Source organism: Malurus melanocephalus, unplaced genomic scaffold (genome assembly GCF_030028575.1).
Source record: "Malurus melanocephalus ecotype Western Australia unplaced genomic scaffold, MMel_1.1 scaffold_2, whole genome shotgun sequence".
Taxonomy (NCBI): Eukaryota; Metazoa; Chordata; class Aves; order Passeriformes; family Maluridae; genus Malurus; species Malurus melanocephalus.
In genome coordinates this window covers 5,270,729-5,295,916 of record NW_026623234.1, presented here as the reverse complement: position 1 = coordinate 5,295,916, position 25,188 = coordinate 5,270,729, and the positions used below count along the sequence as shown (strand labels likewise).

General features: G+C 40.7%; 1 protein-coding gene across 1 annotated transcript in view; it reads left to right on the top strand.

Annotated features, from left to right (window-relative positions):
• The window catches only part of LOC130572404 (uncharacterized), a 51,704-nt gene extending 26,516 nt beyond the window's left edge, over window positions 1-25,188 (top strand). Inside the window, exons 18-42 of the mRNA XM_057364097.1 lie at window positions 1,062-1,253; window positions 1,732-1,898; window positions 3,156-3,342; window positions 4,474-4,679; window positions 8,247-8,387; window positions 9,031-9,114; window positions 11,773-11,845; window positions 12,737-12,873; window positions 13,263-13,394; window positions 14,888-14,928; window positions 15,620-15,662; window positions 16,298-16,367; window positions 16,562-16,731; window positions 16,873-16,953; window positions 17,387-17,424; window positions 18,100-18,235; window positions 18,872-19,008; window positions 19,415-19,637; window positions 20,351-20,465; window positions 20,789-20,926; window positions 22,058-22,165; window positions 22,707-22,898; window positions 23,360-23,526; window positions 23,903-24,089; window positions 24,638-25,188. Of these exons, the coding sequence (XP_057220080.1) occupies window positions 1,062-1,253; window positions 1,732-1,898; window positions 3,156-3,342; window positions 4,474-4,679; window positions 8,247-8,387; window positions 9,031-9,114; window positions 11,773-11,845; window positions 12,737-12,873; window positions 13,263-13,394; window positions 14,888-14,928; window positions 15,620-15,662; window positions 16,298-16,367; window positions 16,562-16,731; window positions 16,873-16,953; window positions 17,387-17,424; window positions 18,100-18,235; window positions 18,872-19,008; window positions 19,415-19,637; window positions 20,351-20,465; window positions 20,789-20,926; window positions 22,058-22,165; window positions 22,707-22,898; window positions 23,360-23,526; window positions 23,903-24,089; window positions 24,638-24,846 (3,374 nt within the window). The 3' untranslated portion in view covers window positions 24,847-25,188. The remainder of the gene's footprint in view (window positions 1-1,061; window positions 1,254-1,731; window positions 1,899-3,155; window positions 3,343-4,473; window positions 4,680-8,246; window positions 8,388-9,030; window positions 9,115-11,772; window positions 11,846-12,736; window positions 12,874-13,262; window positions 13,395-14,887; window positions 14,929-15,619; window positions 15,663-16,297; window positions 16,368-16,561; window positions 16,732-16,872; window positions 16,954-17,386; window positions 17,425-18,099; window positions 18,236-18,871; window positions 19,009-19,414; window positions 19,638-20,350; window positions 20,466-20,788; window positions 20,927-22,057; window positions 22,166-22,706; window positions 22,899-23,359; window positions 23,527-23,902; window positions 24,090-24,637) is intronic.

Sequence of the window (25,188 nt, the reverse complement as noted above, 5' to 3'; positions counted from 1 at the left end):
CCCTCACACTGTATAGACTGAGAGGGTAATCAGGGAAAAGCTGCTGTAATTACAACTCTTAAGCTCTACTGATTCCTTCAGAGGAAGGTTTAGAGGGATCAGTCATTTCTCAGAAAGTGTTTTGGCATTACCATTCTYACTTAGCCATACAGAACCAAAAATCAACAGCAGAGAATATGGTAATTTTAACTGCCTATGCAGAGAATAAACCTTAATATCAATTGGGTAATCAATATGTCCTGGGTTTTTATTTTATTACTCAKTACAGTCACTATGCATTGGATTCATACTGACACAAAGATAAATGAGGCCCAGAGGGTATTTTCTGAAGCAATACAGAAACCATGATTTTATTGCTAAATCACTTAATATGATAGYAACTATAATTACAGACAACCTGAAAAATAGAGAAATATATCTGTGCAATCATGGAAACCACCAAGTCTCCCTGCTGACCTGTCAGCCTCTTGGGCTGGCAAAGCAGGTTGTSATTTCTGGAAACCACACCTTGTGCCATTTCTGCTTTTCACCCACACACCATCTACCCACCCACCAAACTACCCATAGTTTCTGAACATGACTGAATGTCCCGGGTTTTCCTGGGGTGCTCTCGTTCTGCTGATTAAGCATATGCTCATGTAGCCATAAGTGATTATTGGGTAGCAGCTGACACTGTTGCAATAGACCCCCTGGTTTCTGTTGTTGCCCTACTGACTGAGCAGCAGAATATTCATCAGCCCCATTTTCTTCATGCTTGCTTCTGTTTCATGCTATCTTCCTGTAAGGATATTTAACTTCTGACAGAATTTTTTCTGAATTGCTTAATTACCTTAAGGTGTCCTTTTTCCAAGACTAAAGATTGCTTTTGATGAAGTGTCTTCAGGGCAAAGCTTAAGACTATCAGCAGAATTTTGTCCAGTAGCTATTCCTTCCCTTCACAAGAGTTTGTGTGTGTTTAGTGAATCATCCCAGAAGAGCCTCTGAGAGCTCCTTTGCACCAGGGCGGCCAGCAGGGAGCATTAATTAACAAGCAGCTCACCAGTTTTTGTCCCTTCCTCTAGATGAAGACCCGGTGCTGCCCACAAGACCCCATGAGCTGAGGACTCGTGTGTACACCCCCCCTGGCCCCCTGTCCAGCGCCCTTCGGGGGGCACTGACCGACCGCTTCTCCGTGGCCCAGCACCACAATTTCCTGAACGGCTACCAGCTGCATAACAACTACATGGACAATGAGCACTTCTGTCGGTGGAAAGGTGATGGGGACTAATGTTTAACTGGCTTCSTTTTCTGGTAGTTGTAGGGTGGGGAATTTAGGGAAGAAGCCTGTCAGGCTTGACAAGGGAAAGCACCCAAGAGCACATGACCAATAAGAGAAAATTGGAAAGGAATGGCGTTTTCCAACCCAAAGAAGAGCGGACTAAGTGGGAGGTGTAAGCCCAAATGTATAAAGGATTGAAAATATTTTATTCACCAAATAAATGACAGATAGAAGATGAAACAATGACACTAACAAATGTGACATGTTAAAGGAATATATTGCCTGGAAACTCAACACAGATTTTTCAGAACAGTAGCTTAGGTGTTTTGCAGTCCTTCTCATGCCTGTTTGATAATCCAGTAGTGTGACAATTAAATTAAAACAGGCCCTCGGGATGGTCAGTTCCATCCTACATTTTTTCAAGTAAAAATATCTGCAGATCTATTCTTATTCAAAAAATATTTTCCTTTTAGACACTGTGTTAGATGCACGTCCCAACCAGCTGATGGAAAATCCTGGTCACCTGGGCATGATAGATGCTGGATTTTTCATCAATACCAGCAGTGCACCACTTTTAAGACCACAGAGGGAAGTGGATGTCATCATATATCTGAGCTATACTACTGGATCACATACATCGGTGAGGATGTTCTTGTTACCATGTGTTGTGTCTCTTTTTACTGTGCCCAGACTGTAGCATCCAAAACTGTTGGTTTTATCAGCTGTTCAGTTTATAGCATCTGCATTCTACATTTTTCACTGTAGTGATTTGTATTCTTCCTATTTCTTCCTGCCATTCCTGGACTCTTTCTTGCTGGCTTATGAACATGTTGAATTGTTCAAGGGAATGTCAGCATGGTCTCTTCCACAATTTCTGCTTTATGCTGAATCAAGCAGGTTTCCAGACCCTGCACAGGAATATTCATAAAGATGAGGAAKTGATTTCTTCTGACTTAAGTTTAGGATATAATAAGGGTTAAGTGGATATCGGTGACAAGCATCTTCCTGCAGAAACCCCAGTTTCACACAGATAAAGTTAATTAACTGTCTATRAGGGCCTGCAGAATAGAAGTTTGGGTCTTTATAAGTCAGAAATGGAGGTTAGTTGAAACCTCAGTATTAAACACTTTGGCCCACTTAAGTAGAATTACATTTTGAGAATGAGAGCAGCTGTGCTATTGCTAATGAGCTGTATGTTGCGTGAGACATATGTAATGACGTTTTATTTCTGCCTTATTCATTGTCTAGATAAATTTTATGAAGAAATGCTGCTACGGTTTTAAGCAGTAGAAATCTTTTCAGTACTTCAGTAGAAATCTTTTCTGCCTGATAGTGTTCCCTATTAAGTAATGCAGAGTAAATAATGCATAGTAGGACATGATATTTTATTAAACATATCGGGGAAAAGACATCACATMGCCTACTACTTCAGATCTTCTCAGTAAAATATCAATCTCAATTAACATTGTGCCATAATGCTTGCACAGGCAGAGACATGACTGCACATTCAAACTTAACTTTCTTATCTCCTGGCTACCAAGCACATAATAAGACATCTTAAACATCTTTTTGCTATAGTTTTCTACTTTATTCTATATAATACATTAACACAGGCTCTTTAATTTGCCAAAACTCATGCTTTACCCTCAACTTCTGCAAATTGCTTTTTTTTTTTTTTAATCAGTATCCTGGGTGAACTCTCTAATTCTGAAATTGTGTTTACAGCTTGTGATTAGCAATGTGGTTACTCTGTGTGGTAATTATGTGTAGAGTGGCCTTTGATAAGAAGCAAATCACCCTGTGGATTTTAGTCACCAAACCCTAATACTAGATGATAATTTGGGGCCTTTGGACAACAAAGTTAATTTCCTATGCTGACCATTTTTTGATCCTCCAGTCTCTAGATAAGGCATATAAGTACTACTCAGAGCAGAAAATCCCATTCCCAACAATTTCTTTGACTGATGAAGATAAGAAAAATCTGAAGGAGTGCTACATCTTCCAAGATTCAGATTTGCCAGGATGTCCAATTGTGATTTTTCTTCCCCTTGTGAATGATACCTTCCAAGAGTACAAAGAACCCGGTAAGTTACAAGTAGTGGCAAAGCATTAAACAAAAGACACCATTGCTTCCCTGACTCAGAGAGAGCCTTCTTTGCTGCTGGCTGTCTTTGCTGACTTGGTTCATGGGAGAGTGCTGAGGATAATTAAACTTGTTTTCGCCATCCCTGATAAAACTATTATGTTCATTCATGTCAGCCTTGTAGTCCTAAGACAGCAGACACAGACTGTGTCTTCTGGATAGTGTTTACCTTCACCTGTCTCCCATTTGTTGCTTGAAGTGTTCCTAACTAATTGCAAAAGCTTTTTCCCTGGGAAAAGAATGGCACTCTCAGATTATTTCCCCCTACATGTCTTGTCTATTGCCCAGTTATTTCATTCYATACTTGAGGAACCATAGTGTCTGAATGGTGGGGGAGCAGGACCTGGCTTTCAGGCTGAACTGTTGCAATGTTAAGATTTGTGTGTCTTCTTTTGGTGCAGCATCAACCCTGGGATCATTTTACTGACTCTGCTGTGTTCAGGGCCTTTCACTCTTTTTCTGCTTTGTATTCCTCTTTACTGCAAGTTAGTAGGATGCATTTGCTCTGCTCCTTGGTAGCAGAGAGGTAAAGTTCAAAATTTTGCTTTTGTGGAATTTGGGTGACACAAGAAATGGAAAAGCAGAGATGAATACTGGTGGCAGGCACCCTGGTTCTTATTTCAGGYTGCAGGAACTCTGCATTTCCTTGTTTCTATTGCTACTTTCCCACTTAAATTCTATCCTCTTACTAGTAAGTCATCTTCCTCATCTGAAGTTCATAGAAATTCCAGCTGGCTAGGTTAAGACCTGCGGTGCATTGGCAGTGGCTTTTGGAGTGCCCTCTTAAGGTGACATCCTTGCTTGATCCATGGTTTTAATGAGACAGAGGTTTCTGAGTAAGCTGTAGATAAACATTAGAATGCCATCCCTCACTTCTCCCCTGTGCCCTSCTTGCTTCAGGCCCTCAATGTTCTCTTGACTAAGGGTGCAGATATATGACCTACACTGTGCATTTAAACCTCATGAATTTTCTTCAGGAGAAACATCCTGCTCCTTGGGCTTTGGTGGACAGTTCGAAAAGGATTAAAAAAATAAACATYGTGTCACAGCAACAGCAATTCTTTCCCTGCAGGTGTCAAGCGCTGTTGCTCAGAGATGGAGGAAGGCCAACTTGATTTGACCAGCTGCTGTTCCCCCTACTGCATGTTCTCAGTCAGATACACCGATGAGAACTACCGCAAGCTGCTGAACCTCAGCGAGTACAACATCCTCAACAACTCTCAGATGATTATGCAGGCCTTGCAGACAGCGATGCAGAGGAGAAGGCAGAAAATGTGCTGATCGYCTGTCCAACTGCCCTTGCCTTCTTAGAGGAGTTTTTCATGCTCTAGGACCCAGAAGGGACATAGCTTTTTCAGACACTGGCCATTCTGCACTACAGAAAGAAACTACCCCAGCTGGTGCAGTGGTTTGCTGGGGTTTTTTTCCATTCCCAAGAAGTGGTCTCTCTAAGCAAAGACATTGTGTGGGAAATTTTTACCTACGTTTTGTTCCGTAAATTAAGGTTGTCTGTAGAACATTCTTYGCCTAAAATACTTGTTAGATTTTTTTTAATGGTGTGATTTTAAGCCTAACTTATTATAGTATATGACATAAAGGAAAGTAACTTTTTACCACCACAGTGCTACGGTTATACAAACCAGCCCACACACCAACAGGCCGTAACAGAGGAGCATAAACTTCTGCTCCCACAATTCTGCTTTGTGGAACAAAAGGTGCAACCACCCTGGAAAACAAAGAGAACCTGAGACAGAACTGGAAGCTGGTATTGGATCCCTGGGTCAACTCTGTTTTGCAAGTGTCCTGAAGAGCAGCCACAGAGGCTGGAAATGTAAGARGGACAAGTGTATGTCCACAACCAGCTTCATGATTCGCATCCACATCCTGGGCTCTCTTGGGCTGTGAATGAATCATGCGTGATGGGAAGGAGCAACTTAGGAGGAAGTGGCGTAAGACTTTTCACAGAAAAATGTGTTTTAAAGCAAAGGGTRTAATTTGAGCACATCAAAATTGCCTGTTAAYTTATGTCACTTTTAATTGGTTTGTRCTGAGACARTGTATAAAACCTCAACACTTTATTCTGAAGCTTTCAAAACAGAATACCCAGATTTTTTYCCCCTGTTGAGTTACTTCTCATAGTAAAATACCATTCTTAAATTAAAAAGAAAAAGTACATGAAAATATTTTAYTTCCAATAGACAGTGAAAACTTCACTATCTTACTCAGTGTAAATAGTTTMGGACATATGCCTATCAACAAAAATTCTTATTTGTTTAGTTCTGCCATACAAACTGGGCAGTGAGTCCAAACAGACCATGGGATCTAGCACAAGAACACCAATTGCATTTGTTGTGGGCTTGCATTTTTAAATGTTCTTCATTTTCCTTTTTATTGAAAGTGCCTTTTTTAAACTTTTCTGAACTGCGCTGAGGGTAAGCTGTAAAAATTATAAATACATAACAACTTTTGCATTCCAGGAGCAAGTCTAACCAAAAACACACTTTATTAATAAGTTTTGTGTCATAAAGAAAACTGGGAAAATTTTGAACAAAGAGTCTATTCAATCAGAAAAGAAATCTATCAACTAGATATTATAGTCTGGGACTAAAAAAATAACCCAGGGAAAATGCTTGGGTAAGTTGAAACATTTCATGTTAATATTTTACAAAACATCTTTGTTTTGAAACATAACTTCTTTTTAATAGACTGCCTACCTCGTCAGYCCAGGGAACCTAACCTGAAAATAACAGGTTTCATTTACAGCCATATAACATGTTTGGCTTGTTACAAAATGATACTCTGAGGATTTTCATTTTAGCAAGGAGCAATGATAAATTGTCTTTACAAATCGGTTTGCAATGACTTTTCCAACACTTTATTCATTTATTATGTCCAAAAGTAACTTACATTTTTGTRCAACTGTAGCCTAATGTTGCAAGCCTAAAGATCACAACATAAATATTAACATTTGAAACCCTTTAGGTTTTGAACAATTATGCACTTGTGCTGATATATTTTTTGGTTTTGTTCTGTGGTAGTTTACTAGTCATAGTCAGAAATACGTTGCTATGTGTTGTGCATGTAACCCTGGGAAGTGCCTCTGTTTTTAATTGAAAACTCTKTTGTGAAAAATGAAMACAGTTTTCAGCCACAAAYTCATGCCCCCTCCAGTTCTGAAGAAATGTTATTTACATGCAAATATTTTGTGTATACAGTACCAGACAATAAAGGCTTGTTTGCAAAATGAAAATTCTGCTTTGCTCCACATATTCAGGCATTTCAGTTCACTATGCTTCAGGTTCACAGTGTGTTCCTTGTTCCTGGAAAACAAAACTGTTTTTATCTCTGCAAAAAGCATATCAAATACTTGGTGTGAGCATCATGGGTAAAGAAATGTCTCACAGACAGATTGCAGGGATACAGAGYGAGCCACAGTCTGTCTCTGATGTGGATTGCAAAAGCTGTTCATGAAAATGAGAGCTTTTTGGCCAYTGACACTGTGGTAGTGAAAGCCTCAGAGCCCAGCCCTGGTGGACAGTCTAGTTTATAGCTTTACCTTCCAAGGAGATGTCTTAGTAAAGCATTGTCTTTAAACATGACTGACAGACACCAATGMTGCCAATTTTCTGTGACCCAATGAAAAATGCATTTCATCAAGCTACATGATTGCAGCTGGCACACAGAGGAAACATGCCATGTATGTAGACACAACCCTGCATGGTGTTACGAAATACCATAGCCCATGGCAAAAATTTATTCTACCAAGTTGTCTGTGATGACTGCTGATATTATTTTGCATGGGAACGTGCAAAAGGGGACCTGTGTTGGCTGGTGGCAACCTTTGACCAGTAAGCTCAAGAATGCYCAGGGAATGAGAACTTTTTTGTTTGTAGACGATGTACTGGGGAAGCAGGGAAGCCAAAGGAATCCCTTCCCCCAAAATTTTAATCTGTTATGATCTGTTGATGATGCAGCAGTCTTTGGCTGCCTTTTCTAGTCCTCTCCCAGTGAGCTGKGAGCCATGCCAGTTTCAGTGGCATAGGGGTCAGCTGGGTGCAGACAGGAGTGGCTGTCCTGCCCCAGAACTGGTGTCATAGGTGTGTGGAGAGCAGTGTGAGCTCAGGGCTGATTGTTTCTTCTGCCTGGCCAGTTTCATTGGGTCAGACATGGGCACTTAAATGCAGCTTGTTTGCAGCCAGTCTGAGTATTTGTGGAGGTGGAGCTAATCTAAGGAAAGTTATTGCTTCAGGACTCTACATTTAAACACRAAAATAATAATAACAAGCCATAGGAAAGAAGAGGAAAAGAATACAATGACTGGAGAAGAGACCAGACCTTGGCTGAGTAGACATAAATCACCATATGAGTGTGCTGCTCTGCATGCGTAGACCTGGGTTTGTAGGGGCATGTGTTTCAGAAGGCCTTAAATTGTTTTCTGCAATAACCAAGTTGGTCTGAGAGCAACAGTGTTGCGTCACTTCTTTTTTATCATTAGCTGTTTTATTATATCTGCTTACTGTAACAGATAACCAAAATTCTATTTATGTACTGTTGCTGTATGTTTTTATGGAGTRTGTATTTCTGTGGAATTTGAGGTCTTGCTAGGTTGAAAACTGAGTGGTCAGATAAGAGAACATCCTTCTGTTACGTTTAGTTATAAACCTGCCATTGGCCARTATAGAGCTAAGTGACTCAAACACWATACTTGCACCTGTTATACAGGCAAAACTATTTTTTCCTACTAATTTGACCACAGGATTCAGCTTCCTACCATAAAAGAAAATGGGAGGGGAGTAACTGGCTTTAAGAAACCAGTCAGAGGTGGGGCTCTGAGTCAGTTTATAAAATAGTTGCTCACCTGCATATGAGACATTTGAACTATTGGTGCCTGTGGAAGCTGGGAGATGTGAGATTGCATTGCCACAGATAACACTGGATGTRCGTGTGAACACAACCACAATGGACCAAGATGGCATTTTGTCTAAGGTAAGAAGGGTGCAGAGCAGAGCAAGGCATCTGGGATCTCAAGTGGTTGTGCTGCCTGTAGTGCAAAGATGGTGCTACTTTCTTGACCTACCATAGACTATTATGGCTCTGCACAGGCTGAGGAAAGACAAGGCTTCGAGACCTCAATATCAAAACTTTATAGTAAACCASAGGAAGAAAATGAAAACTAGTTGGGGAGTAGGAGCTTTTTCACAAAGGGAGCATTTTGAATATTTAGGGGGTTTACTAATTTCAGAGATACGATATATGCAGCTTTAGAATAGGTATTAAATACCATGGAGATGTATTTCAAGATGAAGGATTAGTGACAGGGTGTGTTTACAAGAGACAGGTTKGCTGTTCCTTTAACAGCTAGGGCCAGGAGCTGCTTCTCCTCCCCGTGTGTCATGAAGGGTGGACCTTACCTGGCTGCTACGCCTCTGCTCAGGSTTACTGGGGCAGGCACAGCCCAGGCAGTGCCACTGGGCACCACAGCAAATCCATCTCCTGCCCAGGCTCTACAGCCAGCACTGACCATGGGCTCCCTGTCCCTGGGGCTCTGAAGTTCTCAAGRACCAACGAGCATTGCCTTTAAGAGACATGATGGTTTTTCCAGGGGTAACGTTGGCCCTTCTTGTTCCAGGAGCTGATCACTCAAACCTCTCAACAAGGAGACGGAACTATGCAGCTGAATCCTGATGGGAAACAATGGACTCCTCTTACAAAGGTAACACAAAACAGAATTCCGAAAGGAAACTGTAAAGGGAACTTTCCTGCTGGGTGGAGGCTGGGGGAAAACAGGTATATATCTGCCAAGCAATGTAATTAGCTACTGTAACCCAACGAGCTCCCTCCATGAAACACTGTCCCGCTTATCATTTTGATCATTCCACTTACATAGTCTTGCTTCACATTAAATTCCTATCCTTGGCACATGGGGAGCCAAATATCTGTTTAAACAAGACTAGTATCTTTAAGAGGATGGGTTTCAGTAGGCTTTCTCTACATATGTCTTGCTAAAACACAAGGACAAGTTTAGACAGCAAAAGCTGGGGAATTATGCCATTTATTGTCACAATAGTATGCCAGAATCTTAAAGTGGATTTTCAACACCTGATTTCCTGAATTAATCCTTCTTTTGGTCTCTAGTAAAAACTAATAGATTCCCAGGAGAGTTCAGACATGAAAACTTTGCTCTAGGAAGTGAGAGGATTAGATGCGCTAAAAAAGTTTTTTACCCTTCCTCTCTCTAGTCTGAGGCCATTTAGTAATCATTAGGAGCTCTCCCTTGTTCTGTTCGGCGAAAAGTTGCTGAGCAACAGGTGTTGTGCTCACAGTTTGAGGAACAGCCAGCCTTTTCTTGATCAGTTGAATGGAAAGCCCAAAGATGAGAAAATACATGCTGAAATACAACTCTCCACACTTCAGGGGTCACAGCAGTTTCAGAGGAACACATCAAACATCTCAAGTTTTTTATGCCAAGCTCACAGAGCTGACAGGATTTTGGTCATGTTTTATTTATAGCTTTATGATGTCTAAGCCAAACCTCCTTGGTCAGGACAGGGCACATCCACATGCCTGAGTATTTTGTTCAATCTGCACTGCCTTCTTGGCACATTGGGATCACCACGAAGGTGGCTCCAAGGGATACGATCCATGAAACTCAGTTAAGCCCTTCCAGGAAGTGCCTTCTCCAAAACCAGCTACTGGCAGCATCAGTTATTGGTTCTGTAATTACTGAGCACTTTCTGTACCTGTCTCATTCCTGTTTCTTTAGGAGTTCGTTTTTAGACATGAATTCAAGTGTCCTTGCTGGTCTGATCCACAGCTGCTCTCTGGACCCTGAGTGGTTTGACACCCTTGACTTACACACCCAGTGACATGCTGTGCAGTGGAACAGCATCAGTGTTCTTGGTGCCTGTTCCTAGGAGGGAATACTTGGGTTACCTAGAGGCTGATTTTACCTGTTTCTCCATTAGCCTGCTTGCTAACTGCCCCCAATCTCACGAACATGTATTCATTAGCCCTGGCTGCCTGCACGGATACACTCAGGTTAAACATTTGGGGAGACATCACGTGGACATATATTCCATTAACCCTCTGAATGCTGATGCACTTCACTTTTTGTGAATGGTAAGCCCAGGACATTATTAACACAGTACATAACAAATCATTCTGCTCAGACAGGCCAACTAAAATCTTGCTCTCCTTTCCTGCAGYAGTTGTGTCACACTTCTTTCGTAGTGGGTCTAATGAGGTCAGTGTCATGCTAATGCTGCTCCAGGGCTTGCAATGRTCTTGTGTAGTCATTTTGCAGTATAGTTGGAGTCTCTACCTGTCCATGGCACTGTCATTGGGCTAAATGCATTTTTGTTCTTTTGGAGCAAGATTTTCCTGCTGATTTATATTCCAGCACATTGTGTCCTGCCCCTCGTCTCCATGGTGGTAGAAATAAAAGGTTATGTGCAAATAATTTATTTGTTAATATATGGTAAAGGAAGAAGAGATATGAACTCATGTTTGGACTACAATATGAGATCAGAACAGCCATATGAGAGACTAAGAAGTCATGAGTGAGGTCAGAAACATGGACTAATATGAAAGAGGGAAGACAAAGGGAACAAACAAGTTTCTTACCAGGTGTAAAACATTGTTCATGCTTCTTATGTAAAACAGTGCAAAGGAGCTTGGAATGTGAAGAGCTTACATGCTTCAAAACTAGAGATAAACTTCTCACAGGAAAAAGTCAGAGGTGACCTTAGCTCAAAAGGGTAGCTACACCTCTATAAATAAAAAACATATGCATAGTAAGTAGCATGGTAGAAATGCAAAGCAGAAATCTCTTTCTCTGATTTTAAAATTAGTTTGGGGATCAGAGGTCAGCATTCAACTCTGGGGAGTCCTGTACATCTAAAAGAGCAGGAAAATGAGAAAATCATATCACATAGCCCAGGAGACTGAATATATGTAATGACTGGATAGAAGGTAACCWCCAGAAAAATAATTTCATCACTTGAAAACGGTCTAAAGCATGTCTTCATTTTCTGCCCTGGAAATTTAAAAAATAAATCTTCTCCCCACCTGGGACTAAATCTTAGCACTTTGTACAGTCAGATTTTAGATACAAAGAAACAAAAAAATCCCCTAATAAGATAAATCCTCATATCATGCTACAGAAGAAAAGAAATATTTCAGTCTATTCTACTTGATTTAGATATTAGCATGCAAATAAATGTATTGGCCATTTCATAATTACATAGATAATTCAACTAAATTATTCCTGAGTTGAGTGTTTATCTTTTTTGATCACTTCTGTCTTCTAAATAAGATAGCGAACTTTAACATTCATTCCTGTCTTTTGTATGTTTGGTTTTCTCCCCTGCAGATAGAATCCTCTCTGTGTTACTTACTGACTGTAAGAATCATAAGAGCAAGAAATATCCACCAGGCAGATGTCTGTAAGTATCTGTAGCACTCCATGTAACAGCTAGTCCTGCTCCAAGAAAAGGTGCTTTCTACACTCCTTCCATGAATGGAGGAAGTTCTGTTGTTGGTGTGCTGGTTCCAGCAATGAACATACAGTGTGTTGCTCTTCTTTGCATCAGCCCTTGTTCTGTGCAGAAGTAACTCCATAAGGTCGCACCTGTACCTATCACATACATTTCTCTGTGTCCCCAAAAGGAGCACTTAAAGCTCTACATGATCTCACATGTTTTCCTCTGAAGTATATTTATGTGACAGAGAACAAAAAATGGTTGGGATWAGGGAGTAAATGCTGAAAGCTGAGTAGCTCTATCTCAAATTTAGCTTGTACTCAAAGCTTTCTCAATGCTAAGTAATCCTAACCACACACTAACTCCTTGTGTGCCAGCATTCTCAGATAAAAGCCCATCAGGTGTTTTTACACTTTGTAACTCCACTTATGCTGGCCTGGAACAAAAATATAATGGAAGGTTGTATCTTTATTTATGCAGAAATCAGAAAACTTGKTTTTTTTTAATGTTCTGTTTGGCTAAAAGAAAAGATATCACTTTGTTTCCTTAACCCTTCCTGCATTTGTCCTGGATTTTTTATCCTCTGCTAAACTGAATGTTTGATGATATAGAAGGAGGAGAAAACCCTTCACATTTAATGTATTTATTCAGTTTGAAATCACATTTATTTAGAGAAGAGTCATATCTCCTTTCTTTTTCCTCCATTCCTCCTACCTAAATTGAAATGCTTATATTGAACAAATATGCCATTACGTATCATAGTGTCTCTCTTTGAAAACAGAACTTCATAGTCAATGCATTCTTTCTTCTAGTGCAAATCCTCATTTTAGATGTGTTTGTGTTTTTAACACACAGTGAGCCATACTGATTGCTACGTGAGCCTGTGGCTGCCAACTGCTTCAAATGATAAATTTCAGACTAAAGCCGTCAAGAATTGCAAAGATCCAGTCTGGAATGAAACCTTCTACTTCAGGATCCAGAGTCAGGTCAAGGTACTGAACTGGGACTTTTCTGACCTAGGCAGAAACTGACTGATTTTATCCCTTGCAAAGGGACATAAGCAATTTTCTCAAGAGGCAGGGAAAAATGCAGAAAAATGTGAGAATAATTCATATCCTCATGATGGTTTTCCATGTCATGAAAGACAATTGTCTCTCCTGGCCATGGGTAGAATTGGCATTTGAAATGTGTGTGATTTCCTCTCATTCCACTTCATAGGCTGGTGCCAACATGGAGTTGATTTCCTCTCCAACTCCTTCCCTTCCTGTACTTTTTATGTCCTTCCACTTCTCACAACAGCTGACTAAAACAGTTGTCCCCAGCATTGCCTGCTTTGAATAGTACCTGACACATTTCTGAAGTCCTTGTCTTCCTTTCCCAGAATGTGCTGGAGCTGGGACTATATGATAAGGACGTGGTTACTCAGGATGACCACCTCTTCACAGTGTACTTTGACATAGCCAAACTTTCCCTGGGAGAGGAAGTCTTCATGCACTTCAAATGTGATTCACAGGTGAGGTCTGAAAGAGAAAATGGAATGGCTTGGGAAGAATCTGTTTGTTAGCTTTTCTGCCTAAAATGTTATTTGTAAAATTTTCCTTTTTCCTTTTTGTGTATCAGCTACCTAGCCACATAGAAATAAGTTGTKTATCACTCTGACATGGGAAAAACTTCTTCACACCTGGACGTGTAGGCTCACTGAAGGGTTTGGTGTTGGCCACAGAGGCTCACAAATTTCAGGTGTATTGGCAAAATTGTCCCTTTGCTGGGCCTGTGCCCATGGAGGGTTGCAGAAGGTGTCCATGCCAGTACCTGATGCTTTTGTCATTACTTAGCCTAGTTAATTACAAAGTAATAACTCTGTGATCAGAACTAAGTATCAAATCAGACTAGTTGCTAATTATGGACTGTGGCATGGGTGTTTAAATAAAGCCTAAGTCATGCCACCCAGCTTGGCAGCAAGAAATAATCCTATCTTGAAGATCCAGGGAGACTGAAAGTTGTACATCCTGTCTCCCAGTATGTTCTGTCTTTCTCCCTTTCCAGTTCCCTTCCAGTCTCTTGTGCATCTGTCACGCACCATTYGGTCGAGGAATTACCTTACCTACACACCCAAGCTCCACACTGCAGTTCATTGTCTTTACATGCCTTATTTGACAATTTCTTTCCTTGCAAAATACTCAAAATACTAAAGGAGCAGTATGTAGACTCCCACTCCCTAACCTCTGGTGAAATTAAGACTTTGGCTAATTGTTACCCAGCTGATCACTCTTCGAGTGGCTACAGGTGCTGCATTCAAGCCTTTTGTTACTGTGTTTGCACAGCTACAGCTACAGTTAGAGCCCATACTCTTCCAGCCTTTGTAAACGTTTTTGTCATATATTATTAACTATTTGGTGACTTTAATTCAGTGAGTAATTTGAGCAGCTSTGTAGCCTACAGCATGATCTCACTTCACTGTTTATCCTCCCTTCTGTTTCCACTTTTGTTTTCCTCTTGCCTGTGCTTTCTTCCTCCTGGTCATAATACCCTTTTTCACCACCTAATACACCAGGCCCTAATGTCAGATTTATCTCTATCCCAAAGCTTTCAGCTTGCTGCCAGACATAGAGGTTTTCCTCTTCCACAACTGCTTTGTATGTCACCATTTCTCCTCCTTACACCAGAGAGCTTTCCCTGTCCCTTTTAGTAGATCCCCTTTCTCTTTGCTGAAACTCAGAATGAGACATATCCTCCTAAGTCTGTCCCTTGGCCCAAGCAGAAGCAGGCAAGCCAAAAAGTTTCTGTGTTAAAAACTGTATCGCAGCCATCCACAAGCCTGCTATCAGTAAAGAATCTTGAGGCTCAAGACACGCAGTTGTGAGGTGGGTATACCTCAGTTTTAAATGCTCTGCTGGTCAAAATAGTGCATGCACATCTAGGTTGTGAGAATGAGAACTTGTGTTATGAGAGCTGCCACTAAACTAATAACAAAATAATTTTCCTTTCTTTTCCTCTGTTTTCCAGAGACAAGAGGAGTTGGAGGTGGGATTTGCCTTGGACAACATGTGAGTAAACATGAAATGCAACATAACCTGCAGCAAAAAGAAACAATTCAGAGGCCTGAGGTAATCTGGTCTGATCGTTCAGAGTGCATCATTCCCAAGGAATCTGTGCTATGAGCTCTGTCAACAAATGGGTGCATGCCAGGATGACCTCCCATGAACTTCAGGCAGACAGGGAGAACACCCTAAAACCTTTTCTTTGTCTAATGTAGTGAAYATTATTTAAGACCAGAATTTGCTGGTTTGTTATGTATTTGTGTTTGTGATCAGTGAGAAGGTCCCCCTCCTTCAAACCACAACATGAAATAATGCATGGATTTCTGATCCAGAGCCCATCTTCCAACAAACCGATTTTTAAAAAATTTGATTTCATGAAGCTATCCGTGGCCTTAGTTTGGGGCTCAGCATAAAATCACTGCATGGTTTGGCCTCAGAGCACCTTTGGGGTTTGTTTTTTTTTTTTTTTTTTTTTTTTTTCCTGAGCTTCAGGACTGGATGAGCCAGTAGGATGACAATTGTGCCTTGACATGATAGAGTGAGGAAACTTGTACAACGAGTCTCCTGGGACTTTTCTTTCAAATCCAATATGCAGCTAAAAATATGCAAGGGGAAAATCAGGAGAAGGGTGGGGCTCATGAACTATGCTTTAATTTTAATGAGTTATTTTAAATGTATTTTTCTTTCTGCTTCCTAGTTCAGGCCCTYCTGAAACCATCATTACTAATGGAGTGCTGGTGGTGAGTGTTGTATTTCATCATCTTTCTTGTCCTGTTGCCACGCTTGTTTCACTTGACTCACAGTCATCAGGGCAACATACCCCCTGACTGAGAAAGCCAGCACTGAAACGCTGCCATTTCCCACCTGATCGTGACACATCCTCGTGGATGGCACCTCTGGGAAGGCTGTGGCTGGAACAGCRTGGAGCTCCCCCATCCCAACACCCCTTGCTGTTGCAAAAGAAATGTATGGAAGTGGTTTAGGTCTGAGACATCAGTGCAGCAGTGAATGCTTTCTTAGACATCACCCCTCCCAAATTCCTGTATTGCTGAAGTGAGAGGGTTTGCCCTGTCCCATACATGTCATTTCCTGCATTCATAACTGTGCTTTTCACACAGGGATTTCCCGTTCCTGACACTTTCTCATTTATTGTCTTTGCATCCTCATGAATTTTGTTTAAATCGGTCCTCTGCATCTCTGGAATTCTGAAACTACTGTTTTTCACTTTGTCCTTATCTTCTCTCTTCTGTAAACCCTATTCAYCCACACTGCACTCCTGCCTTGCCCTGGTTGTGGTCCATTTAGACTAGGAAACAGAATATCAGACTGGAAAATTCCCTGCCACGAGATATTTTACTGTTCATGTCTCTTGCAGTCTCGCAAAATCTGCTGCTTAGAAGTTCAGGTGGTTGAGAAGAAGAAAAAGAAAAAGGAGAAGAAATCAAGTAAGGTTATTTCTCCTTCACCTATTTTTAACTGATGTGCTAATATTATGAACACAATTGGCTTAGTGTAAGAATTAAAAACTCACAACAAATCCAAAACATGAGAACAGCCTTGTGACAGACTCTATAAAAATTTTTGTTACTAGTTTTAATGAGAAAACTAATCTATGTCTGCTTTTGTGTCATTTCCTTAGAAAAAGAATTCTCCTTCAAAGTGCAAGGCTCTTATGAAGGCACCCAGGGCATTATGCTGGGATCAAATCTGCTCTGCAGCTCCTCCTCTCCTGCCAAATTCCACTATGCCAGATACAAGCAGCCAACGCTGGATTTTACACTACCAGGGAAGAAACGATCTCCCTCCTCAGTATGTTACAACTGAGCTTTATAAAACATAATAATGGCATGTAAAATATCAGACATCATAAATAGTAACATTAATTTGCATTGTGGGCAGAGAGTAACATCCCTTACAATATAAACCTGGGTATATTTGTATTTTCTTCAGCACTCACATGTGCATGATACAAGCTCTCCAAATGTGGAACTTCATTCCATTCCAAGTGGAAAAAACCTGATTTTAGCAGAGGTGAGTGCCTGCTTTTTTTGTGGGAGAGGCTGAGAAACCCAAATGTGGAAATCTGCACCCCCTTATGATTACCATGGTACTTTCTGACAATGAAAGGCTGCAGACAAAAATACCACAAGCTAACAGTGGTAGGTCTTTCAGCATTTAGGCCAGATTGTGCCTTGCTCTGTTTGAATGGATGTGGGTACTGGGGAGTCTTGCTGTTCCATCCTGATCTTACCTCACACTAAATTTTGAAGCTCTGCTCTTCCCGTTCTCGCAGATCAGTGGGACACCTGAACTGACTGAGGTAGCATCAAGCTCCTGCTGATGCTGACCATGCTTTACAAAGCACTGTGAGACTCATGGTTAAAAAAGAAATCCATGTAGAATGAAAGGATCATGGCTGTTGTGGGTTGTCAGCACTCACATTGTTCACATTCTTGTTTTCCAGGATAAAGGATTTGATTTATTTGCGAAGGCAGAAGACTGGTAAGAGACTTGGCCACTCTTGGAGGTTAACTTGTACTTAGCTGAGCTCATCTCACCTTTGGCTCTTCAGTGGGCAGGAGGCACTCACAGCAGGACAGTAGGTCATGTGAGCAGGTGATGTGGCATTCCCATGAGCTGGAAGCAACTACATGTACTATAGTGTAATATRCATAGATAACCCATACTGAGACATGAATAATGAAAAATATGCATAAAATAGAAAAAAATACCACAAGCCAATTATGCTACCCAGTGTTACGCTCACCAAAGTCTTTTACCTTTTCTTTAACACTGTGGAAGAGAGTGTCTGATCACTTGGCATTGTTAATTATGAACTAGGCAAACTTTTCTGCCTAATTCAAGGAAGTAAGAGAAGTTTTTCCTATAGCTCTCAGTGCAGGCTAAAATATGAGAGAATCTAGACAGCAGATGTCTCAGAAATTAGCTGCAGAAATGTCTTTCCTTATATTTTCTTTTGATAGCTACTTAGAAATTTAGCAGTCCTTTTTTCTCTTATTCTTTCATGCAACATTGAATACTTGCTTGAGTGTATAGGAAAGGGACATCCTGTAAGTGTAGTATTTTGTGGATCTGGTTCATTTTATTGCATTGGAAACTCTGAGTTGTCCATCAATAAAAAAATGGAATATTCTTTTTTCCTGATCTCTGCTCTAGCCCAGACCACCTTGATGTGCGTTTAGGATTTGACCTCTGCATGCAGGAGCAAGACTTTTTAAGCAAAAGGCAGAAGTATGTTATTCCTGCTCTGAAGAAGGTCCTGCAGCTGGAACACGATCTTCTGGACCATGAGGTCTGTAGGGCAAGCATGTAAAACATCTGACAATTGGGCAGTGAGTGCATAATGGTGTGTTATGACCACTTTTTCTTCACAGTTAAAATTTTTCCTGATCTTTCCTCAYCTTAAAACTTCTGTACACCTTCAATACTGCCCCAAATTTCTAAACTCACCCCGCTGCTTGTGTCCTTTGCAGTTGCTATGTTGATTTTAATCCTTCTCCTGCTCCACCTTCCTTGGAAGCCAGGCTAGATATTCCATATATAGGAATGGCTTCCACTGTCTTTACCCTATTAGTGTTAGCCTTGTTGATRGTCCCTCCTCTCTTTGACCTGTGAGATTTCTTTTTAATTCCTACCTTTGCAACTGAATTTTTCTCTCTTACTGTCTCTTTTGGTTTGAATTAATGCATTTTTATTTGTTTCATACTAAACATCTATGTTGAACACATTGGAGACTAGTGTCAGATATCTAAGAAAAAAAGTCATTGTTTTTCTCCCTGCTCTCCTTAATAAAAGAAATGGTAGCTTATATTTCAGTATATATCATTTTGAAGGCAGTCTGTGCCTGGGCAGGTGGTGCTGCCAGGCTCTATGTATCAGGGTGCAGCCGCTGTGTGACACCAGCCCTTTGTGTCCCTGTGTTGCACAGGCCCCGGTGGTGGCCATCATGACCACGGGAGGAGGGATGAGATCCTTGACTGCACTCTATGGCAGCTTGAGGGGGCTCAAGAAACTCAATATCTTGGACTGTGCCACCTACCTGACTGGCTTGTCTGGCACTACGTGGTGAGTAGGATGGGCAGATCTGGGCTGGAGGGTCCCTGATGTGCTCAGGAAGGCAGGGGCTGGTGCACAGTAGTCTACCTATAATAACTTCTGAGCAATCCTACCTTTTGATCTTCTTCCAAAATTGACAGATTAAAGTCTTTTCATGGAGGGAAAGTCACATAATTTGCAATTACATGGAAACAAATGTTTTTCTAAGAATGGTTTATGGAAAATAGTCCAAGCCATTTTGATAGGGAGAATGACATAGACTTCAAAGGGACCTGACAGTTTCATAGGGGACTAAAGACAGGAAACGGTAATTTCAAATCAAGAACTTAAAATAGAAACATAAAATGTAGCTATTGCCTACTTCAAACCTTGGTGTGCGTTTTCCCCCTCTTCAATATGTATTTCCTCTTCCTAGGACCATGTCAAACTTGTATAGAGATGCTGACTGGTCACAAAAGGATCTCGACAAGCAAATCAGTGAGGCTCGAAAAAATATGACAAAATGCAAAATAAATTCCTTTTCCTTGGAATATCTGAAGTACTACAAAAAGCAGCTGAGCCAGCGGAAAAGAGAGGGMCGCAAAACATCCTTTATAGATCTGTGGGCACTTGTCCTGGAATCTTTTTTGCATGATGGGGTACAGTATGTCATGAAGCAGCATTCAAAGTGGCTTACCATTTTCTGAAAATTAGTTTCTGGAGAAGATATTTTTCTGTTTSCTCTGAGAAAWGCAGTTTGTTACAARACTCTGTGTATGCAAATGCAAAGCYATTTCCATAACATTTWGTGCCAGCCTTGTAGATACTYACCCATGGTGGAAATMAGCATTCTTGAAACAAATTTTCCATGTTTTGCTGAGAAAACTCCAAGACTAACATTTTGAAAAAAAATTACAGTTTAAGAACTTTTTTTCCATATTCTTCAAGTTACTTATTTATAAATAACAAAATTGCAGATGTTATGCATGCCTGTGAGAGGTGTTAACAAAAGGACCTGCAAGCTTTTGAAAGGTGTGAGGTCTCCCATAAACTTGCAGCATATTGCAATGATATATATCATTGTGCTATATAGTGTTTTATATCAAAAGTGTTACTTTCTGATCTTCATTATTTCTTTCCATTTCCATCTTAATGCATCATTAAATAATCTGGCATCAGATTAGATGTCTGCAGGTTTTTCAGTAGCAGAAAACTTGCAGGAATTTTGAAAAATATAGAATATTTCAGGAGATAAGCCAAGCACCTGTTATACATTAGAGGCAGGAATTTTTCTGCCCTACAAGCTTAGATGCAGAGAAAATRTTGCCATGCTAATTTTTGTCTCAATGTAACCGTATTTCTGGAATGACAGAAAGACAACCACAGACTCTCTGATCAGCAATGTGCYATTGATCGTGGTCAGAACCCACTGCCTATCTACACTGCAGTCAATGTCAARAACAACTATAGCACTCTGGATTTCAAAGGTAATTATGAGACTTCTGAGAGTMATTTTTCTTTGTATTGAAGGAAGTAAATAATAGAACAGTCTTTTTAGACAGCCTAAAAAACCTCCCCTCRTTTGAAGGCCAGAACCTCAGCTGATGTGTATTCATATCATATCCTTGTGGTCAGGTGAAAGTTTGACTGTCTATGCAAGAGACTCAAAATTTTTCCAAAGCCTTTTCATATTCAGGAGTTTTTATTCATAGCATGCTTATAMCTCATTGCTATTGGTCCAAAATATTAGACTAAAAACTATTTTGAGTGCTGTAATAAAACATTCTCTTCTTTGCGTTCTTTTTTACAGAATGGGTGGAGTTCACRCCATATGAGGTGGGTTTGCAAAAGTATGGAGTTTTTGTTCGCACTGAGGATTTTGGCAGTGAGTTCTTCATGGGAAGATTGATGAAGAAGGTCCCTGAATCCAGGATCTGCTTTTTGGAAGGTAAGCTTTTTAAAATAAGAAATTATTTTAGTCCTTGTTTTTTTGGGGTTTTTTTGGTTTTTTTTTTTGGTTTTTTTTTTTTTTTTTTTTTTTTTTTAATGTGTGCTATATAAACTGCACACTAATAAAATATTGGTGCAGGACCAACAGGGCAATTTCACCTTAGAGGATAAACATCTCTTTGCTGAATTAATATGATGGATTCAGTTTAAAGTAAAGAAGAAAATTCAAAGGCACCACCAAATAGTTATTTGCACTTTTAAACCTAGTTTTGTTTTAAAAAACAGCATGGCTTCCAGTGCAGCAATAAAATTCAGGTCCCTGGCAATCCATGGTTCTGCTCATGCTACTCCAGAAGGCCAGGCCTCCTCTGCCCCAGAGAATCTTCAGGCCACATGTGACTGACTCCAGTTGCCACACTGCTAGACAAGCTTGAGGAATTCGCATCCTCAAAACATTTTTGCTGTTGATTGGAGTGGAGTATGGCTAAGCATTTTCCAGGCAAAGAGGAAAGCTGCCAGCTTGTGACTGATTTCAATATAAACTTCTCTCTGCCTGGCCACTCCACTGAGCAGGAAGGAGACACTGTACTATTTTAACCTCAGTCTGTGCTGGATATTCACACATTTCCTGAACCAAAAAAAAAAAAAAACAGTGAGAACTTGTGCCCTAAGAGGTAACTGAAGACTCAAAAGGTAACTCAGTCTCAAAAACACATGGTCAAAACTGATCCCTCAGTGAGTTAACAGGCTTATTCTCAAAATAGGAATACTACAAAAGCAGAGGCTGTAAGATGATATTCCAGTTATGCCCTTATCAGTACAATTCCACATCAATGCCCTCTGATTCCAAACATTCATCCTTTCTTGTTATACAAGCTTCATGATACTTAGGGGTTTTTTCCTAAAAATACCAATTCCTTGTACCATATTAATTCACAAAGATCTCCAGCCCTAACTAGAACTGGATRCCAAAAACAAGGTTTGAAAACCATCAGCCAAATAAAAATGACACCAGACTTTTAAAACAAAATAAGAAAACATGTAAAATTCACAAATTTCATCTTGTTATAACAGTTTTGAGATTCATGATAAGTGAATGTTTGAGTTAGAAAGCTCTTTCCTTTTACAGGCATATGGAGTAGTTTATTTTCATTCAATGTGTTRTATATCTGGAATTTGTCCCATTCATCAGAAGATTTCTGGCACAGGTGGACCCGGGACCAAGTTGACAATATAGGTAAATGACCATATTTCTTTCTCACTGTGTATTTATTGTTAGATGGAGTTAGGATGTCACATACTGCAAAGTATAAATGAATAATTTGAAAATCTCTGGTCCTATGATCTATCATGGATCAAAACTCGTGTTGGTAGATGATTAAATGTTCAGAAATAATAAGATTTATATGCAAATTATTAGAAAAGCAAAATGGTTTTGACTGCTTCTAGTGGGAGCTACAGCAATACAAAGGAGCACAAGAGCTGTCCTTTTCCAAAGGCTGCATTCAGTCTGTTCCACAAATGCGTGTATGTCTGGAGCAGAATTTATTTGCTGTTAGACGCTGGATCTTGGGGGTTTTTATCAAAGTCCAGGCTGCGTAAAGAAATGGTATTTGTCTAGTAAGAGCAGCTTCTTATTTTCTGTTTTGTTCGGTCACATGCTTGTGGGTCCTTTCAAAAAGAGAAAACACCAGGCTTTATTCCTCACCTTGGCTTCCTGAGGGCTGTCCCTGCTCTAGGAGGTGGAATTTACCATTTGTTCATTTTTCCCCGGGCAGAGGAGGATCCCCCGCTGSCGCAGGAGCCGCAGGAGCTGCGGACACGGCTGTTCACACCGCCCGGGCCCCTGGGCAGCGCCCTGCGCGCCGTCCTGGCTGACCGYGTGTGCATCGCCCAGGAGCACAGCTTCCTCAGGGGCTTCCAAATGCACAACGACTACCTGGAGAGCACGCCCTTCCGCAGGTGGAAAGGTAACAGGACACCTGGGGCCTGGCCAGAGAGCCGACAAACCCAACAAAATAAATCTCCCAGTTTGATATTAAACCTGTTCTCTGAGGCTGCAGGCCAGCTTGGGGCAGAATCTCTGTTTGATGAATCAATGATTGATCATGCTGCAGGCATGGAGCTACACRTCATGGAGCTACATGGTTTGCTGGTGGCACACACCTCCTGAGGCTGGGCCACCAGTCCTTCCTCTCTCCAGAGACATACTTGGTGGGGAGGAGCAGTAAATCCCCTACATGAATGTTGTTCCTGCAGGTCCAAAACTGCATGTGACTGGAGCTGAGAGGGCAGAAGAGAAGGGATATGRCAAAATTCCCTTCCCCAAGAACTGTAACCACTTAGGGCTCTGTGGACATGGTGAGGATAGAAAACAGGCTAACCAGTTTTGCACTATTGCACTAAAAGCAAGAAATTCTTTTTCTTTCAGATACTGTGTTAGACACATTCCCCAACCAGCTGACACCATCAGATGAATTCCTGTCCCTGGTAGATACTGGATTTTTCATCAATACAAGCGTCATGCCTCTTTTAAAACCAGAGAGAAAGGTGGATGTTATCCTGCATTTAAATTATAGTGCAGGATCTCAGATAAAGGTGAGAGTAATTGAAACCATCTTTATATTTTCAACATGTATATACCTGTATTGTTTTAACACTTAGGTGTTTTCTTTATTGGTCCTACTAGAGATCTTAACCACTAGCATTTTTGGCTTAATGCTACAGTGTGATAACATAATTTATAAGCTGTACATATTCTCATTTGTTTTTCTTGTACAATACAACTGAATTGTGCWAAAACTCAGAAAAAAGCCCAGCAAACTTCTGTCCAATGACACAGTGCTTTCCATTAGGGGTATAAGAGCTTTTGCACAAYAAGTTTAGAAAAAATCTACTTTGTTACTGGACTCCAAGAAATCGTAAGCTTAAAATCTGATTTTAAGTCTTTGTACTGCTCTGTTCCTTGATCCAGCCTTTGGACCAGACCTGCAAGTACTGCTCTGAGCAGGGAATCCCTTTTCCCAGGGTGGACTTGAGTGAAGAAGACGGGAAAAAGCTGAAGGAGTGTTACCTCTTTGATGGTGCTGAGACTCCAGGAGCACCAGTACTACTATTTTTCCCACTAGTTAATGATACCTTCCAAGAATACAAAGCACCAGGCAAGTACTCAAACAAGTTAAAAAGGTTTGCATCACGAACAGCCTATCAAAAGGAACATATTTAATACTCCAATTCTTGAACTTCACTGTTGACTCTTTTGAGTATGTCAAATCTTTCTGTTGCTTAAAGTTAATTTTTTTTTCACCATGTCAGATTTGATGCCAGGTCTGTGATGTTTCAATCCCTAAGATAGTTGTCTTGCAGGTAATTAGTTCGCAGGGAACTTTATGTATCTAYGAAGATGTACACCCATAGATACTGTAGGTGCCTTCAGGTACAGCTAAAAACTACATTGCAGACCCTTGTAAGATTAATCACCCTTTTCTCTCCCCTCATCCTGTGARGCTACTGGTATCCACAGAGACTAAGCTGTCAATTTGAATAAGAATTATTTSGAGTTTTTTAGAAATTAAAGCCAAACGTGTAATTTAGTCTGTGAACTCTCTCTCTGTGGAAAGACACCTCCTTTCCCTCCTCTGTTAAGAGTTTGTTGGTTTATGACAAGAGTGATTTCTGTTGGCAGTGATTTCTCACCCCTTCCTCCTAGGTCAGAAGCGCTCCGAGTCAGAGATGGAGGACGGCAAAGTTGATCTCTAYGGCTGCTGTTCCCCTTATTCAACATATTCCCTTCAATACACTGAGAAGGAGTTTGACAATCTGGTTCAGCTGGGAGAATACAACATCCTGAATAATGAGGAGCTCATTCTACAGGCCTTGCACACAGCAGTGGCACGGAAAAGGCAGATAAAGAAATAATGTCAGACAAGGGAAGGGCTTTTACGTCCCTTAACCTGCYGAGAGACTGAAGCTCTCTTACTATCAGCCAGCAGGCTTCAAAGGATTCCTGCTCAATCCCACTGAGTGGTAGTCTCAGGTGAACAAAAGAGACTGAAGAAAAACTTTTTCTCCAAAGAATTTCACTGCAGCAAATCACTGTATTTCAGTTGAATCATTGTATGGTACAGAGGATGGGGAGCCACAAAGAAGAAGGTGCTAAGATGATAATAAACATGGTGCTCATTGCCCTGAGAAAGAGCTTTAAGTGTTAAAGCCTGACATCTTCTGGGCAGACCACATTAAAAACGTATTTTATTAACT